The 18,107-nt window shown below is 37.7% G+C and overlaps 1 protein-coding gene across 7 annotated transcripts in view; it reads right to left on the bottom strand.

The window, feature by feature from the left end:
- Window positions 1–18,107, bottom strand: part of KIDINS220 (kinase D interacting substrate 220) — a 75,323-nt gene that overhangs the window by 21,119 nt on the left and 36,097 nt on the right. For all 7 annotated transcript variants that reach the window (XM_064411996.1, XM_064411994.1, XM_064411999.1 and 4 more), the window contains exons 21-23: window positions 17,892–18,036; window positions 16,157–16,319; window positions 975–1,153 (exon numbers count right to left, since the gene is read on the bottom strand). In XM_064411996.1, coding sequence (XP_064268066.1) covers window positions 975–1,153; window positions 16,157–16,319; window positions 17,892–18,036 — 487 coding nt within the window. The remainder of the gene's footprint in view (window positions 1–974; window positions 1,154–16,156; window positions 16,320–17,891; window positions 18,037–18,107) is intronic.

Here is an 18,107-nt window from a genome sequence, read left to right as displayed (position 1 = left end):
GGATGAGAGGCTGGACTTGATCCAGCCATGTACCCTTGTAACTCAGAAAGCCAAACATGTCCTAGGCTGCATCCAAAGCAGTGTGGGCAGCAGGTGAGGGAGGAATTCTGCCCCTCTGCCCTGGTGAGACCCCACCTGCAGTGCTGCATCCAGCTCTGGGATCCCCAGAACAAGAAGGACATCAATGTATTTGAGCAAGTCCAGAGGCCACAAAAATGACTGATGAGATATGGAACACTTCTACTATGAGGAAAAGCTGAGAGAATTGGGATTTTTCAGAAAGAAGGCTTTGGGGTGACCTAATTGCAGCCTTCTGGCATCTGGAGAGAGCCTCCAAGACAGGTGGAGAAAGACTATTTAGAGGCATATGTAGTGACAGGACAAAGGGGAATGGCTTTAAACTGACATTAGGTTTAGAATTCTTTACCATGAAGGTGGTGAGTTACTGGAGAAGGCTGACCAGAGAACTTATGGATGCACCAGCACTGGAAGTGTTCAAGACCAGGTTGGAACTAGATAAGTTCCTACCTAAGCCATTATAAGACCTTAAGGAACAACTCCCCTAGGAGAAAAGGCTGACAGAGTTGGAGTTCTTCAGCCTGGAGAAGACTTTGTTTCACTGACTTAATTTCTACAGGGTTTTACATGTACTTTCAAAATTGTTAACAAAGATCTGAAGTCAACTTGCATATTTTCTACTAAAATATTGTTGTGTGTATTGGTTTCCTCCATCTCCTAAAGCACTCTGCAAAACAAGAATTTTGCCCTCCAAAAGTGAAGCTTTAGTCCAGGATGGTCTGGTTTTTACAGCAAAACTATTAAGCGAAACTGAGTGGTCTCTTACTGAAGTCAAATCTGACAATCTGAAGATATGATCTGATGAACAAATGAGTGTCCTGTGTGACATGTCAAGTAGCTCTACTTAAAATAAATAACAGATTTGTCATTTTCCATTTATTTGAAATCATACTCACCTGCAATGATTTCTCGTAGCTTGGGATCCAAGTTCACTGTACAAGGCAAAAAGGTTCTTACATCACGTGCAACAAGGACAGGTGTTCGTGAGGATAAAAATACTTCAAAGTTCCGTATATCTGCATCAATTTCAAGTAGAGGTTCAACATCTTTAGTTGTAGGAATATTCTTTGAAATTCTGGGGGGTGAAATCAGATACATCATAAACCATATTTATTAGAGTATGACTTCAGTTTACAAAGTAATATTCTAGGGTGAAATACTAGTACACTTGCACCCATTCTCCCTGCTCTCTGAAAAATAAGAGAACCCATAAAAAGCTGTGCTGTCTGCAGAAAGAGCAATGTAACATTTTCTAATATGCAAAAAACCTCAGATAGCTGAACAATCTGATCTAATGGTATGCTTCAGAGAAATGTTGAGGAAGCCATACATCAGTAATGTCAAATCCCAAGTAAGGGAAGTTAACATTTGTGAACTTTAACCCCAAACATCTATTCAAATTCCTATACCCAATTCAGAAATTCCATGGGAAAAACAATCTCATTTTGAAACTAACTTTTTGTAACAGGAACAGGCATCTTAGAAGTTGATCAAAATTTAACTGTGCATTCATTGTAAAAAGTGGGAAAACAACCACTTGCTTTCAAGCAATTCACCTTCCAAGAAAAAGCCACAAACAAAAGAAAACAATAAAACCATGAGACATGATCAATGTAAGGGACTGTTCATGCATTATGACTATTGTTAAGCAACAGTGGGGGTTTTGTGAGCAGTGGTATAAAGGGAGTTTCAGGAAGGAACGAGTAGGATTAAATGTTAGTCTTGTGGAAGTTTATTAAAAGGTCCTACCAAGCAAGTGATGGAGGCTGACACTGTTGGACCTATCTTACTTGATATTTCACCTCATAGTACTGGTATCATATATCAAATGAGAAATTATAATCTAAATTAAAGATTACTAAAATGAAAAAGTACTCACACCCAGCAAAATAAATATGTAAACAGAAAGAATGCACTGAGAATAGTGAGCACAGTTACAGCAATGGCTATAAAGTGACTGTGACACCACTCTATATAGATACCAGTGAAGTAACCACACTGTACATAAAGTAAAAATAAAAAAGTACGAGGAGAAAAAACAAAAATAGCTTCATATAAATATAAAAAATTAATTGTGATTTTTAATGGGTCTTTTCAAAGACATGATAAGACTATAACTCCATGATAAAGGGGAACAGCATAGATGTGTTGGCTGCTCTGTGAACTGCTGTAACTTGCTTAAAAGAAGAAGGTAGCATAGAACAAAGAAAGTGTGTTTTCTCCGACTACTGGACAATTAGAAGAGCTAAGGCAACTATCAATGCTGTCATGGGGGAAATGAGTACACTGATGCATGGATGGGAAGGGAGGCAGGAGACTCATGCACACTAAGTAAATCATCAGTACACCAGGAATCTCTTACATTAAATAAATTCACAATCACATTGTGTCTTTAAAAAGAAAAAAAAAACACTTAAAAGAAACCCCCAACTGGTTGTAATTGAATTGTATTTTTAATAGAGCTAATGAACTAAGTCTACCATTAGCTGAACAATCTTACCCTATTTCACAATTTGCCTGCTTTTTAAAAGCAACAATTTTTTTAAATCTTTGTTTTTAAATCCTCCACAGAAAGTACAATTTTATGCACCACGGGATTATTCAAGAGACAAAAGTGGAAGATTTACACAGAATACTTAGTGTTTAATGTTAAGAAAAATAAAATAACTGAGAATCAATGCTACATGCTTGAAGTGAAACTCCATTGCATTAAAAATGTATTTCAGCTGTGTTAATCTTTCAATCTGATCTTTTATGACATTCTAGCCATACACTAAGAGTAAAATTAACAAATTCCTATATATATTTTACCAGAAAACAATGGACCATGTACCTCACAGATGGAGGATACTCCCATCCATGCTGTCATAAACAGTGTCTGTGAATAACTTCATTCACAGTGAGAGGTTACTTTATAGCACAGGAAAAATGGAACAAATATAAAGCATAAAAGCAAGTGTAGCCTATTCTAACAAAGGTTCTGCAGAACAAATATCTACGAGACATTGTCCAGATGGCAGCTGGATTATCCACTTTAAGGAAGCTCAATGTATGTAAGACTTCAGAGACTCCAGCCTTAAGAGAATAAAAGGTGGTGCTTCTGTGAGAAGACACTCAAATGTTACAATTTCAAATAATGGGAACAGTTCATTCTCTGGCGGAGTTTAAAGAAATTTAGTAGAAGCTGAAAGTCTTCCTAACCTCAAGGAGTGAAAGACCAAAAGAAAAAAAAATAAGAACACTGGCAATATCAAAGTAAAACTTGTATACTCTACTGAACCTGACAAATGCATATTTTACACTAATACTTAGCTACTACCTTATGTTATTCTACTTAGCCTTATATACAACTAAACTGACTGTAAATGTGTATGTTTTAAATCAAACATCAGATTGTGAAAAAAATCCAAGATCCTTAATGCACACTTTAGTTCTATATATTTGTTATATATATAGAGGAGTTTAACACTGGAAAAGTAAAAATTAAGTCACTTTTCAAGTCAGGAACTGAAGAGTTAAAGAGTGGCCTACTTCAACACTTCAATCTTCAAAATAAAAAGCCAAAAGAGAATGTGACATAGATTTAAATAAAACACACAGCTGATGAATCACATGAAACAAATTAGCTGATTTTTAATGCCAGCTCTACTTAAGTCTGAATGCGAACAGTGTTCCGAATACGATGAACAAAGCTACTGTTCAGAAGCCAATAGCCCACTGCTGGTGTGCAGATTGAAGTCTCTATTCTAACCTCCTGAGCTCAATGTCTTAAACTACGCCTTTGAAAGAAATATTTATGTAAATGATAATCTTTTGGCAAAGAGCCACAAAAACCATACGTGCCTGCGCTTCTCAGATAAAAAAATAAAAGGTTAGCATTTAAAGCACTTTAGAAGTTACTTTTTCTAAAATACAAGCATGCAGATCTAAAAATAAAGCACTGTGAACACACTTTTTTCATTTTGGGGCTAGATTCCTGAGGCAAAAGAATTATTTTTTAAATCAGAAACATCAGAAAGTGTCAGTGTTACGGACCGTCTGTTTCCAGGAGAAACTACTTGAATTTAGAAGGAATGAAGCTAAAACAAAACATTTCATTGATTGAAGCAAACCTTAAAAATTAATTCCATTACTCTTCACATCACTTTTCCATGAGCAGCTGAAATTAAAAACTTCTTTCATTCTGGAGTAAGTTACATTGCAACAATGATGAATTATTCCTGTTTTTTTCCTCAAATATAGACAATTTAGCACAAGTACACAGAGGCACATCATCTTGTCTTTCATTCTGTAAATTAGATTCAAATTTGTTCAAATTACATTCACCTTGTACTTCCATGACTGACTTAGAAAATAACCAACCATGGTCTGACAGCGTGTCCAGCACTGAATGTTGCCAGCACAGCTCAGTAGGTTCTAAGCTGTTGCACCTACTGACCATCTCCTTCACGACTCTGCCAGGTGGTGGCAAAATGGCAACAGCCAAAATCAACCACCTTCATCCTCACTGGAGGCTGCACTGGAGGTGCCCACGTTGCCTATGCCACTGGCTATGTATGCTCTGGAATATGCCAACAGGATTTACCCACCTCATCCCCTAGCCAGGGCTTTTGGGGCAGTTGCTCAAGGCTGGCTCTGACCCAGGGTAGCTGCACAACCAGGCTGTGCTGACAAGAGCTGTGAGGAGCCTCACTGCAGGGCTCTCCTGCCTGAGCTAAGAACAGCTTTTAAGCTCAGACCTTTGCCCTTGGTCCTCCTCCGAGCTACATCTATGCACCTTTGGTCTTGACCTTGACCACTGGCTTAACTTCCTGCCTTGAGCTGTGCCTTGTGGCTACGCACCACGGGGCTGCTGGCTGTCCCTGGTTACTGTCACTGAACCTGCTCCGCTCTTCCCGTTTGGCTACTGAGGAATTGCTCCCAGGGCCATGCCTGCCTTGCAGCTCTCCTCAGCTCCCAGCTCACCCTCTCTCATGGAGCAGAACCCTGCTCTTCCCACACTGATGGAAGGTTGACTTCTTTACAAGCCCTCATACCCTGAAGGGCTGTTCTCTCTGCTCGTTCCAAACCTCTCTCCCTGAAGGTGAAAACAAAGAAATGCTTCAAATTGATCTTTGCACACCTAATTTTTTTTCCTCATGTGTTTTACAGGAGCAAGCAACTGTATGGACAAGAGTAATTTAACTTTCTCACTCCATAAAAAGCAAATGACTTAATTAATTGCTATTAAATAATAGAGCAACAGAAGGCATGAGCATGAAGGCATGTCATGTTTTATCTATCATGGCCTTTTTAATTTTTTCCTCTCAAGATAGTACAAGTTAAAAATATTGCTTAAAATAATGAAATAATTTGTCATTAAAAATGAGAAAAAAATTTCTACAGGTTTAATACTGAGAAACACAAAAGCAGAAAATCTTGGCTGCTATGGAATACAATATGAAATTGTGATGCTTAACAGTCTGCTAATTAGATGTCTGATCTCTAATACCTAATAATCAAATGCTATGCTTCGCACTGGAGTTACTTATCCCACTCTTCTCATGTCTGGCCAATATAGTGACAGTGTTAAAGGCTCTCACACAAACCGCTCCAGGAACTTTGCAGTACTTTCAACATATCAGCAACTGTGCTACAAATATTCTCTCAAACTGAAAATTGCAACAGGTCACTTGGACACTGAAAAAGAACATTTGCTTATGTGGCCATTCATATAAAGACAGGAGTAAAAAGTCATCACACACTCAATAATATAACATAAGGGAACAAATGCTTTATCTTTATAAAGACCAAAAAAAGAGAAAGCTATAGTTTGATATATCTATGTAGACAAAAATTCAAGTCCCCTCAGCGCATATTAAGCAGAAGAGACTTCACTGAACAGATGCATTAGCTATTTAAAAACTTCTATTACCATAGGTATTCAGGAAAGCTTGATTTGCAAAACTGACTATTCAATTCAAGTACCAGCAGATAAACCACCTCGCCACCTCTCCTCCTAAATTGTTCCTGCTTTTGATCATTTCAGAAAGAAAAATACCCATTCTGATGTTTAAAAGATTGGTATTTATTAAACTAATCTCCCACACCAGAATCACACACTGTCACTGAGCCATATTAAAAAGTTCTGTTCTTTAAACAACTCTCTGGCATACTTTATGATTAAAATAAAGTGTTAAAGCACTTACAAATGCCCGGATTCATTCACAGCTTTGCAGTGCTATTTGAATTACAAAAGGCAAAAGCATTTAAAAAAAGGTGGGCATCAACCACCTACTACTCAACTGGTACATTGCCTTTTAACATTGAGACCACACTATTAGCACAGTAAGAAACATCATAATTTTATGTGCCCTGCATTTTAAGTAAGAGGCAATAAAAGGAGGCAGAAAAACAAAAAGCAGGTTAAATATTTCAGAAGTAATGCCTCACTGTGAGGTCTACAATACTAAATTGTCTACTTAAAGGAAGTGATTTATTTAAACCTGGCCTGGGCAAAGATGATTGCAGAGAACATTATCATCAGAGTGATGAATGTGGCACCTTCCACAGCATTTTCATTTTTAATTTCTATAATCACTAAATAGCTACACTTCTTAAATTAATACATCAATAGGCATTAAGCAACTCACAAATCCCTCAGAAGTTCATTTCACCCTTTTTCTTAAAAGGTATTTAAACAGTGTCAAAACTGGAATTAACATAATAACCTTCCAGAAAAGTTACATTTCTATGATCTTGTTCAATTTTAACATTTAAAATTTCTACAAAATTGCTGAAAGCATGAAACATACTTTTCTAAAAGAATAATTCAATAGATATTTGTCTAAAGCACTGTAATGAAAAAGTAAACAGATAATGCTTATCTTTAGTTTTTATTTTACTTCCTTTCTTCTTACTTATGTATATTAACAAAAAAACCTCAAATGATTTAAACAAAAGCTTTTAGCTCAACACATAATTGCAACAAAATTACAATAATTGTACCAATTAAAATAATCCTGAATGAACAGTTTGTCATCTTAATGTTCCAATGGTTTATAGAAGGATCTACTTAATTAGCTGAAATTGCTTTCCAATGTTAGTATCAAATGTCATTTGTTAAAAGTTGAACGATTTTGAAAATAATTTAACAAAGCAATTTTACAAAACACCAAGAACCAACATTTTCTTTTCAGCTGAATAAAGCAAGCAGATGTGTCATCAAATTGCTATAAAAATAAATGAGCCTTTATATGGAGAAAAATAAATTTTACTACTAGTGCTACAGAATACTATTTTTGTATGAAATCAAATTCTTTAATAAAATAATTTAATATCATTTTTATCTTGGTGATATTTTTAGTATGCTATAAATATACTTTCTTAAATTGAAGTAGTAAACAACCAAGGAGAAATATTCCACCGTACATGAAACAGAAAAATGTTTTAACCTGACTAAGTGATTTCTTAATTTGATTACCATGGGTGTATTACACAAGAGATCTGAATCTATCAGGAAAACATGGCACCAGTGAAACCATGTTATAGAACTCCAAATCTATAGTAATGAACTGCAGTTTCACTTATAAATAAATTTGTCTCTACCAGTTTAATTAAAAAAAAGAAAAAAATAAAAGAAAAACTGTTCTGTGGTTGATTTCAAGAAGGGGTAACTTCAGTAAAGACTGGAAAAAAACCCAAACAAAATCATATACCAGTGCTGAAACTGGACTGGAACTGACTGGAACTGAAAAAATTAAGAAACAACAATTCCTTCTATTATTGATAAATTAGACAAAGCGTATATATTCCACAATTCATCCCTTGGAATGCTGTAAGAGCTGCAAAAGCATTAAAATGAAAGTAATAAATGAGCTATGGCTCGCTTAGATCCTTTGGTTCCCTTCACCCCTGCAAACCACATCCCTTCCCCCAACAAGAAAAAAAGAAAAAGAAAAGAAAAAGAAAAAGAAAAAGAAAAAGAAAAAGAAAAAGAAAAAGAAAAAGAAAAAGAAAAAGAAAAAGAAAAAGAAAAAGAAAAAGAAAAAGAAAAAGAAAAAGAAAAAGAAAAAGAAAAAGAAAAAGAAGCTGAATATTAAAGAAAGCTGTTATGCTATTCTTCTAAATTTGTTGTGTTCTGCCTCGGCACGTCGCATTGCCATCCAATTTGCCATCCATCATAGGTAGGCATGCACACATATGTGCACAAAGACTTTATCACAGAGGTTAAATTAAGCCCGAGTGATGGATGAATTACACGTTGCTAAGTTTTAAATAATGGTTACCTACAACTCTGAGGAAAGTATAACCATTTTCTTGTCCTGAGAAATCTCTTTTTTCAAAATCAAAGAGTTCTTAATTTCCATAGTTTCCCTCAGCTTCCTAAAAAGCATATTTTCAAGGAGATTAAGGAAGGGTGGAGATTGTAATCTGAACAGATGGCTCATGAGTTTCTTCTATCCTGAGCCAAGCTCTTCTGTTCTAATATTTTTAATAAATATATAAATATAGTCACAGAATTTAGGGACCATCAGCTATTTGCAAATATCCTCATAAAAAAATCAGAAAGTTCTGTCTTAATATTCCAGTTTGCTCAAAGCCCCTGTCTTAACACCCCAGTTTGGTCAAAGTTTGGGCAAAGAATGACAGATAGGACTGTCCCTCACGACATCAAGCCCCAAAAGCAGATTAACATCCAAAGCAGCCAGCAGGAACCTGAATAGAAGGTTCTGTGAACACCTGAATTCAGCACCATTAAATAAATTGTATATATAGTCATGGGGGACAAGCACCCTCCCCTCCCCAGCATCTTTAAGCACTGATCTCATGGTCTCTCTTAGGACTATCTCCTCAGATACACCAGCCTTACACTTCAAACAGTTTCAGCAGGTAATGGCCAGAATTATATTCAGAAAGATACAGAACCTAGATGCAACCCCATAAGAGAGGACAATATCTACCACACATCTACCTAATGCCTGGGCAAATGTCTGGTATCTGAGCATGACCATGAGGAAATTCTCATGGATTGTCATCAACTTCATACTGACTTTGTTCCTTCCAAAGGGCCCTGTAACAGGTAGATCACTGAATTGCTCAGGTAGCCTGCAGAGCATTCCCTGCCATTTTCTTTCCAAAGGCCAACTGGAACTTTTCTACAGTGGCCATCATTGCCTGCCTGAACAACACATCTTGCTCACCAGCACCAGAAGGTTCCTGAAACTTGTCACACTTCCTGTCCCAGCACCTGCTGCAATTAATTTAGACACATTTATCTATCTAAGAATTAAAGTAGCCTTTGCTGCTGTACTTTGTGCTGAACCTCATTTTATCTTCCTGCTGCAAACGTGCTCAAGCCACATGTTTTTTGTCCTTTACTTGGCTTTTTAACGGCTTCAGTTACTGACTGAATAGGTTCTAGGTGCAAGGTTGGCCTTGCTTTTAGCAATTCTGTGCATTCACAACAGAATTGTTTCACAGCAGAACCATCGATTTCACACAACCTTCAGGGGTAAAAATTCATAGTCCATAGTTTTTCAACTGTCTAGAAATTTACAGTAATTTTCTGAAATTATATACAAGGCATTCTTGAACTCAAGAGGCATATGCATGCCTGAAGTTTCACTTTCAATTGTACAAATCTTACAACCTAGCTATTAACAGCTCTGAGAAGTGGCAGACTGGTAAATCTGCCATATCTAGAAGCGAACTGGTTTGCTCAGAGATACAAAAACTCTCCCTTAATGCCTCTGGAAGGACAAAAGCCTCCAAGAGAGTTACACAATTACTTTAGTGATTTCTAGGAGTATTTTCCAATTAACAAAGTACTGCACACTGATTTCTGCCATGATAAGAAGGATACAAAGAGATAAAATGTGTTCAGCGGATTATCTTATTTAGTGAGGGAATTTGATGAGGAAAGGGACTGGGAAAACATTTCTTCTCATACAATCAGCTTTAATAGCATGATTTTTGTTTAACAAGGTGATAATATCAATCCCTGACATCTTCAGTCTTAAGAAGTAGAAAATATAAAGAAACCAAAACAACCAAGACTCAGAGTCTCAAACTGAAATGAAAAAATTAGGACTTCTGGGGAAAGGAAAAAAAATGAATCAAATGTCTTAAGAATGAGGAGGGCTGGAGAAGAGAGGAGAAAGTACTTTGGCAAAACTGGGAGTTACCACTGCTTGATGTGAGACTACAGCTTTCCTCGGCCTCTTAAATATATCTATTTTGGTACAACCGTTTTGAAATGTGATTATCAGAAACTCAGTCTTTAGAACTTAGAAAAATCACAGATTTGTATAATACAATACATTCTGCCCTTCCATTGATTTGTTAGGAACTCCTTAAGATACTGTTTCATTTTCTAACTGGAGCGGGGCACAAAACATTTTCCAGAGAAATCAGGAACAATTTATGAATTCCTTTCCTTACTGCAGATTTACTGCCCACTACTGCATTAGCAGGATTATAGATGAGATTACTTTCCCCAGTAGGGTATGATACCTATATCCACAATGACTTTGATCTGCAATGTACTCACAGCTACTTCCACAACCCTCTGTGAAACAGTTATCCTGGTTATATGCCCACATGGCATCTCCTCCCTCTGTCAGACCATTCACTGGTATGCCAAATAGCACAAGAATTATCTTTGGAAACCTCACCTGCAAGTTTCTCACAAGACACATACTCCTATCTTTTGCGTCCTTCTTTTGTTTTCCTGGGGCAATCATGCCTGTTATTATCTTAGCTTTTAATACATTTAGATGTTTCTAGATTAAGATCTTGCTTAAAATGTCTTATATTTCAAAATACTTCCTTGTCTTCTTCCTATGTTCATTGACTCTGCTGAGAATTCAGTTCCTTGAAATGTATCTTTTTTCTACAAAAGCCACAGTGACTTTTCCCAAGATATCATTTATTTAGATCTGGCACTGTCATTTATTCTGGTGTCATGGATGCTTTACTTGCCTTCATAAGAGAGCACATTCCCATAGCTGGTGAATTTACAAGTATGAGAAGTCTCAGTTGTAAACATTCAACAGAAACTTACTTTAATCTGACAACTTAATTCTCTTAGAAATTTATTTGCAGAAAGCCCACATATTTTATTCCACTTCAGAGCTTAAAAAATTTGCCTTTTGCAACTTCTGCAAACCACTCTGGTATTACAGAAAATTGACTCTTTACAGTAACATAAAACAGAATGCAGCACAACATAAATGTAGAGGAATATTAACTCAATGTCATAACTATAAACAAAATAGTAAAGATAATTAAATTAGACCAGGATGGAGAGATGGGTAATGACAACTGTGAGTTTGACCACTGAAGAACCTAAACACAAAAGGGAAGGAGCAACAAAATCAGAATGAAGAGCTTAACCTGGTAAGGAGAGAGACTACATGAGAATCCTGATGATGAGAAAAGGCAACACATTACTGGAAGGAGTAAATAGTACTAACAATAAATATACCAGGTGGAAAGCAAGACCAACCAGACAAGCAGAGAGAGGCTGCAATAAGAGAAGTGAGATGATACAGCAGGTCAGTTTAATGAAGTAAAAAGAGTAAAGACATTTTTCTCAAGCATATAAACTGAAAGCCAACAAAGCAGATTCAGCATTTTCTTTACAAAATTTGCCACAGTGACAAAACATGGGTTTGTTCCTCTCTAAAAAAGATTGAGAGCACAGAGTCTCTACCTGTTACTGTAAGAGATGTTAAGCGACTCCAGCTCATAAAGGTTCTTCATGGAGGTGTGCCCATGTCACAAATTGAAGCCTAATTTTCTTTAGAGGGTTGTGGGGGGAGGGAGGGGGGGTTCTGTTTTGGGTTGGGTTTTTTTTGGTTGGTGTTTTTTTAATTGGTTTTGTAGTTTTTTGGTGTTGGGTTTTTTTTTATTGGTTTGTTGTTGTTGTTGTTGTTTCTTGTTGCTGTTTTGGAGGGGGAGTCTGTGTTCTTTTGGTTTTGGTGGTTTTTTTATGAGGGTAGTTTTTCTGTTTGTCTGCTGGGTTTTTTGTTATAGACCCTGGAAGAAAGTTCCTAGTACGATATTCAGTAGGTATTTCATCTCTGCATAGCATGAAACAGGAAAGATACACTTCTCCTGACAGACCTGGTTTCATACTCATCAATTTAGTCTTTGATATTCTTCACAGTATCTATAGAAAAAGACAAATTTACTTTCTCCAACAAGCCTTCATAATAAGAATATATTAGTTAGCTTTATTTTTAATGACAAATTGAAGCACAGAGATACAGGTATACTTATTTAATTACCAAATTGAGGTATCCATTTTTTTCCAGAACACTCCAGCAACTGAAAGCAGAGCTCCCAGTAGCTCCAGATATAGCTCTGAACACTGAGTACTTAGCAACATCAGCCTGCAGAACCATAAGCTGTACACCACCTCCCCACAGAGGCACAAATACTATCCAAGTGAAAGGTACTACAGAGGTGACTAGTCCAGCATCACACAAACTCTAATCGTTGTGGAACAGAGTTTTATTGTCTTACTTTAGTTATTGCATTCAACTCCAAGAGACAGCACTGCAATGTGACAGAAAATGGCCTTCTCCTTTACTACAGTTTGCAAAACTAAATCCCGGACATTACGAGATGGGAATCTCATGGAGGCAAAATAGCATATAATCATGGAAATCATATATCATTGTGCCTGCACAGAGGGGAATTAACTAAAGACTATATTTATTCTTTTGCTTCTTAGTGCTTGACTACCCTATTCTCTTCGTTTTCCCGTGTGTTTTGCGTGTTGTGAAAGTATCGCTTTCTCCTGGAAACACCGGGAGCCAAGGCTGCGGCGCCAGCGCTGCCCGCGGCGGCGCCGAGCCGGCAGCGCCACCTGCCGGCACCGCGCCGCGCTGCACGGCCCGCCCTGGGGACACGGCTGGGGACAGCCCGCCCTGGGGACACAGCCCGCCCTGGGGACACGGCTGGGGACAGCCCGCCCTGGGGACACAGCCCGCCCTGGGGACACGGCTGGGGACAGCCCGCCTCGGGGACACGGCTGGGGACAGCCCGCCCTGGGGACACGGCTGGGGACAGCCCGCCTCGGGGACACAGCCCGCCCTGGGGACACGGCTGGGGACAGCCCGCCCTGGGGACACGGCTGGGGACAGCCCGCCTCGGGGACACGGCTGGGCACAGCCCGCCTCGGGGAGCACAGGCCCCCTCGGGGGGCACAGGCCGCCTCGGGGAGCACAGCCCGCCTCGGGGGCACGGCTGGGGACAGCCCGCCCTGGGGGCACAGGCCGCCTCGGGGGGCACAGCCCGCCTCGGGGGCACGGCTGCAGGGCAACACGGGGTGAACCGCCCCCGCTGCACCCTCAGCGCACACACCGATCATCCACAGTAGCTCCTCCGCTGAAGGGAGCTGTAACTGGTCAGTCCCGTGTGGTCACCCCTCTGCTCCACACCGTCTGCAGCCGAGAAGGCAGTGGAGAGTTCTCACTGCAAGGGAATCCTGGTGATTCAAAAGCTTTTTAACACTTAATATTTTAAAATTTGGAAAAGCAACTGTCATATCAAAGGACTCTCTTTACAGAGAGAATGTGATCAAGTGTGAAACTCTTACATTTAACATAGAACCTACAAGATTCCTTTCAGTGATGAGATGTCCAAGCAGCAACCCTAAAATTGCCATGTCACAATAAAAGTAGTTTGACAAAAACTATTCAATACTAGGAAAACTATATTCTTGATTCTGACAAAAAAATATCAAGATATTAAAAAAAAAACCTCGAAGAATAAAAAGCAAAGAACAAGTAACAAACAGGAAAAAAGTACAGGAAAAAGTTATCAAAATCTGGTACCTATTTATGAGACTCCAAATGGGAAAGCTGCTCTATAAACTAGTAAAACTTAGAAAACTGAAATGGAAGTTTTAGAAGAGGAACTAACTTTGAAATGATAGTGAAACAGTTATTTGCGTCAAGTTACTTTAAGCAGTTGCAGATAAAAAGACTAGCAATGACACAGAAAGGATTACTTTGGATAAAACAGAATTTTTAGAGCTCTATATAATCCCAGAGAAGATTTCACAGACCTTTTCACATTCAGCATATGGTAAAGATGATCACCCAAATCACCAGACAGATGGGACCTCAGCTTTGTCAATACTTCAGGAGAGTTATATTTTTAGTTCCTTACACAGGTTCAACAGAAGGGGCTGAGAGACATAATTTCTCTTCCTGAGCATGCAGCAACACTATTGTTAGCAAACTTTTTTTTTAATTGTTAAGCAGATAAAGAAACTAAGTTTTTTAGCTTTATCATTTTCATATCAAATAATCCTGTTGCTATTTTTTTGCTCAAAAGAAAATCCTGAATATTGGTCTTGCTTTCCTTTTCCTTGTTTTACTGGTTTTGCAGGTAGAATACAAACAGCTTTCCTTAAAAGATGATTATCACCTTCCCTTTTCCAATACATTGTACAGTGTTCTTCACTGTTTCTTCCCATTATATACTCTGGTTTTAAACACTAAAAAGTTACCTATACACTTGTAATTGTCAGTTATGAACTAGCAGATTACTGAAGTGACTGTATCACTTCCAAACAACCTGCATAGCAAGAGGTACAACATAGAAGTCATGAATCTCCTCCACACCTTAACTAATAAACCATGACACGCTCCAGCTGGCACCAAGCATCAACAGCTCAAGTGTTGTGCTAACAACAAACAATCCAGAACCCAAGTAAATTATTCACATTCACTTGTGAATGTCCTTTTATTTTATTTATGTTAGTTTACTACAATTTAACATCAATAAATATTGGAATTACTAACATCCATTTATGAAAATAAATCAGGTCTCTAATATGTCCTCTAGTTTATCAGAAGACAAACACTGTTATGTCTTGAAGACAGCTTTGTAGGTCAATCATCCCAAAGTGATTTATTACTCGGGATTCCAATAATCAGAAAACTGCAATGAGTTTGTTGCGTAAATACTTACAATATAAAACCATCTTCCAGCTTGAAGCCAGTCAACTACTTCAGTCTACCTCTTGCCCTCTTCATCTGTCTTCAATCCTCAACCTCATCATGCCCAATCTACCTTTATCCCTCTACCTTCTGAGACTTCTGTGTTCAGATCCTAACTGCACTTCAACTTCTCTTCCCTAATACAACTCATTCAATCTTTCTCAAACAATCTTAATTCCATTCTCAACACTTCAACCATTCTCAGCCCATCCCAGACCCTCACACAGTTCATCTCCTACTCCTTGACTTCTACTGCAGAGCACACTTCCAGTATTTTCTCTCCAAGTTCATTCCCCTGAACCCTGCAAAATCTCTAGATTTTCTGGTAACTTGTTCAATCAGTCACAGTCTTCTCTTCTTTTAATCTGATCTCAATTATATCTTATTCAAGTCAAACCTTTCTCTCTTCTCCCTGACTCTGATTCTCAGATTCTGCTTTTCTTCTATAGGTCCCACTCTCAGTCACATCTCTCATCCATTCCTCCCACTACCATCAGGTCAAAACCCACAAATCCTTTCCTAGAAGCAGAGGATGCTGGAGAGAGATGTTCACTGGCAACACAGGGCAATTTGTTCTCAGCAGCAATACATAGACAGCTCTGTTGAACAGCAATTCACAGCAGAAATGGAGAAAGTCATGCCTCTTTTTCACATCCCTAACTGCAGCACATGGCATTGCCATAGCACACCTGCTAAGCACAAAACTTTCAGAGATTTTTATCAGTAAGGCCAGTTTCTGATGAGATTAACAAAGAAGTGGAAAAAATACCCAACTTGTAGCTTGGCCAAGGTAAAGATGAAAAGGATATCAAGAGACAAAAGTACAGTTAGTTGCTTGTGAAAGAATACCTGTACAGTTCTCTTTGGTTTAAATACAAAGCACTCATTCATACATGGCGCATCAAATAGCAATGAAACTCACTTAGAAGTTTTCAAAAGTCAGCAAAAGAGGGTGAGATTGTGGGAATTTTAGATTACAACCTGATAAATGCTTGAAAGCCACGTTATTCTAGTGATCATTAATAACAATCACTATTTTAATCACTGAAATTGCACACCATTAACAGACTAATGACTACCTCTCATAGATGGTTTTTAAAGTCAGGTGATCTGGAACACCTTCAGTCTCTTCAAGATGCAGGATGAGCCATGATGTTCTATATGGCCACTGCTCTGTGAGATTGATCCAGCTTGCCAGTCTGTCCCAATTGAATGTGATTTGATTGGCTCTCAATAAACGACCTAAAAGAACAAGAAAGAACAAAAGAACACATAGAGGATTTTTAATCCCTTTTGAAAGACACCTTTTTTTCCCCTCAAAGTAACAGCTACGTTACTTTGTTATTATCTGATGTATGAACTTCCTGCTAATTATATTTTTAGCTCAGTAAATTCAAAATCATTGCAAGTTGCATCTAAAAATATAATTTTACAGTCTAATAAAAATCCTTGCAAATAATGAGACTCTCCAAAACTGTCAACTTCAGCTCCAGTTTAAACACTAATTACTATCATCCTGTTACTAGTGATTCTTAACTTCCTTCAACCAAATTTAATGAAGTATTTCACACAGCATTAATTTCTCCATCTAAACAGAGAATTTCATGCTAATACTTTGACAGATTTTCTATGCACTGGCATATGAAATGTGGTCAAAACAATTTAAGTATACAACTGCCAACTTCAATATAGTAAAATTCAAAGCCAATAGAGTAAAATTCAAAGCTATAAAAAAGACTGTTTTAAGTTAGCAAGGTAAGGTATAAATTACAAATAAGGTTATTTTAAAAATCAGAAAAAGTTAATGCTACAATTTAGGCATTTGAAGTTTCAGCAATTTTTCTGTAAGTCCTTTATTAATATCTGTAATTACATGTAACCAACAGCCTGAAGGCTCTGTTCATAAAGCTGTTTATGACATCATCATGTGTAACTACAGATTATAATACACTAAAAGTGTTCTTGCAATGTCTGATTTTTTAGTTTAATTTTACAACTAACATTTTGTGATTCTGTTATACTTTCGTAAATGCACTGTAATTTGCCAAAACAAGACAGGTTACATGCTACAAATTGCAGTAACAAGCTAAGAGACAGCACACTTATTAAAAAAATTAGCCCAGAATGTGAGGTCTGTTGCAGATGAAGATTTATGCTCTTGACTATACACAGTGTGAAAAGTCACTCAATTTCTTTGCTCTGGGTAGCTGTAGGCTACCCAGTGCCTTCTAGTGTCTGTAACAGAAAAGACACTAAATAATTATTCCCCACTCACTTACTGCATGAAACATGTTTTTATTAAACCTCCGTAAGCCCTTTCCACATTTTTTCCAGTTTTTAAAGTTCAGAGATATCAATGTCTTGACTGTGTTTTATTGAAGAAAAACAGGTGACAAAATGCTTTCATCAGCCTCACACAAATCATTTACGGAAAAAGCACTGCAAATACCCATAGCAAAAATAAACAGGATATATACTTGGTTTTCCACTCACAGATTACCTTTTCACATGTCATCACTACAATCTTTGGTCACACCATAGTATCATGAAATTTAAAAATGTAATTTTCTTATACAATTTCAAAATTTAAAAATATAAAATTTCCTAAAAAGGCAGACTAGAACAATTTGTCTCCCAAATGAAGCCAATGAAACAACAAGTAGTACATATCTTTCAAATTCCACATAGAATGGTCAATAATGTTTTCTTACATTCTGGAAGAGTTTGCTTCAGAAGAACTTTCAAAAGCAACACATGGACTGACTTATTCAAAAACTCAATCCTGTTCACTGCACACCAGCACGTCACGCTTACCAGTCACTGAAACAATATTTAGCAACCTCCTCATGGTCTGAGGGCTGATATCACTGAACCAATCCTCTGTAACCAACAGCTTGGTCAAATCAAATGACATTTGGCGGGTAATGGTCCTCTGCATCTGGCGCCTTCGGTAAGTGTCCTGATAATGAAACAAAAACCCAAGCAATACTGATTAGTATCAAAAGCTTTTATGTATTTCAAATACTTCAG

The sequence above is a fragment of the Passer domesticus genome, chromosome 3, assembly GCF_036417665.1.
Source record: "Passer domesticus isolate bPasDom1 chromosome 3, bPasDom1.hap1, whole genome shotgun sequence".
Classification (NCBI taxonomy): Eukaryota; Metazoa; Chordata; class Aves; order Passeriformes; family Passeridae; genus Passer; species Passer domesticus.
This window is presented reverse-complemented; position numbering and strand designations above follow the sequence as displayed.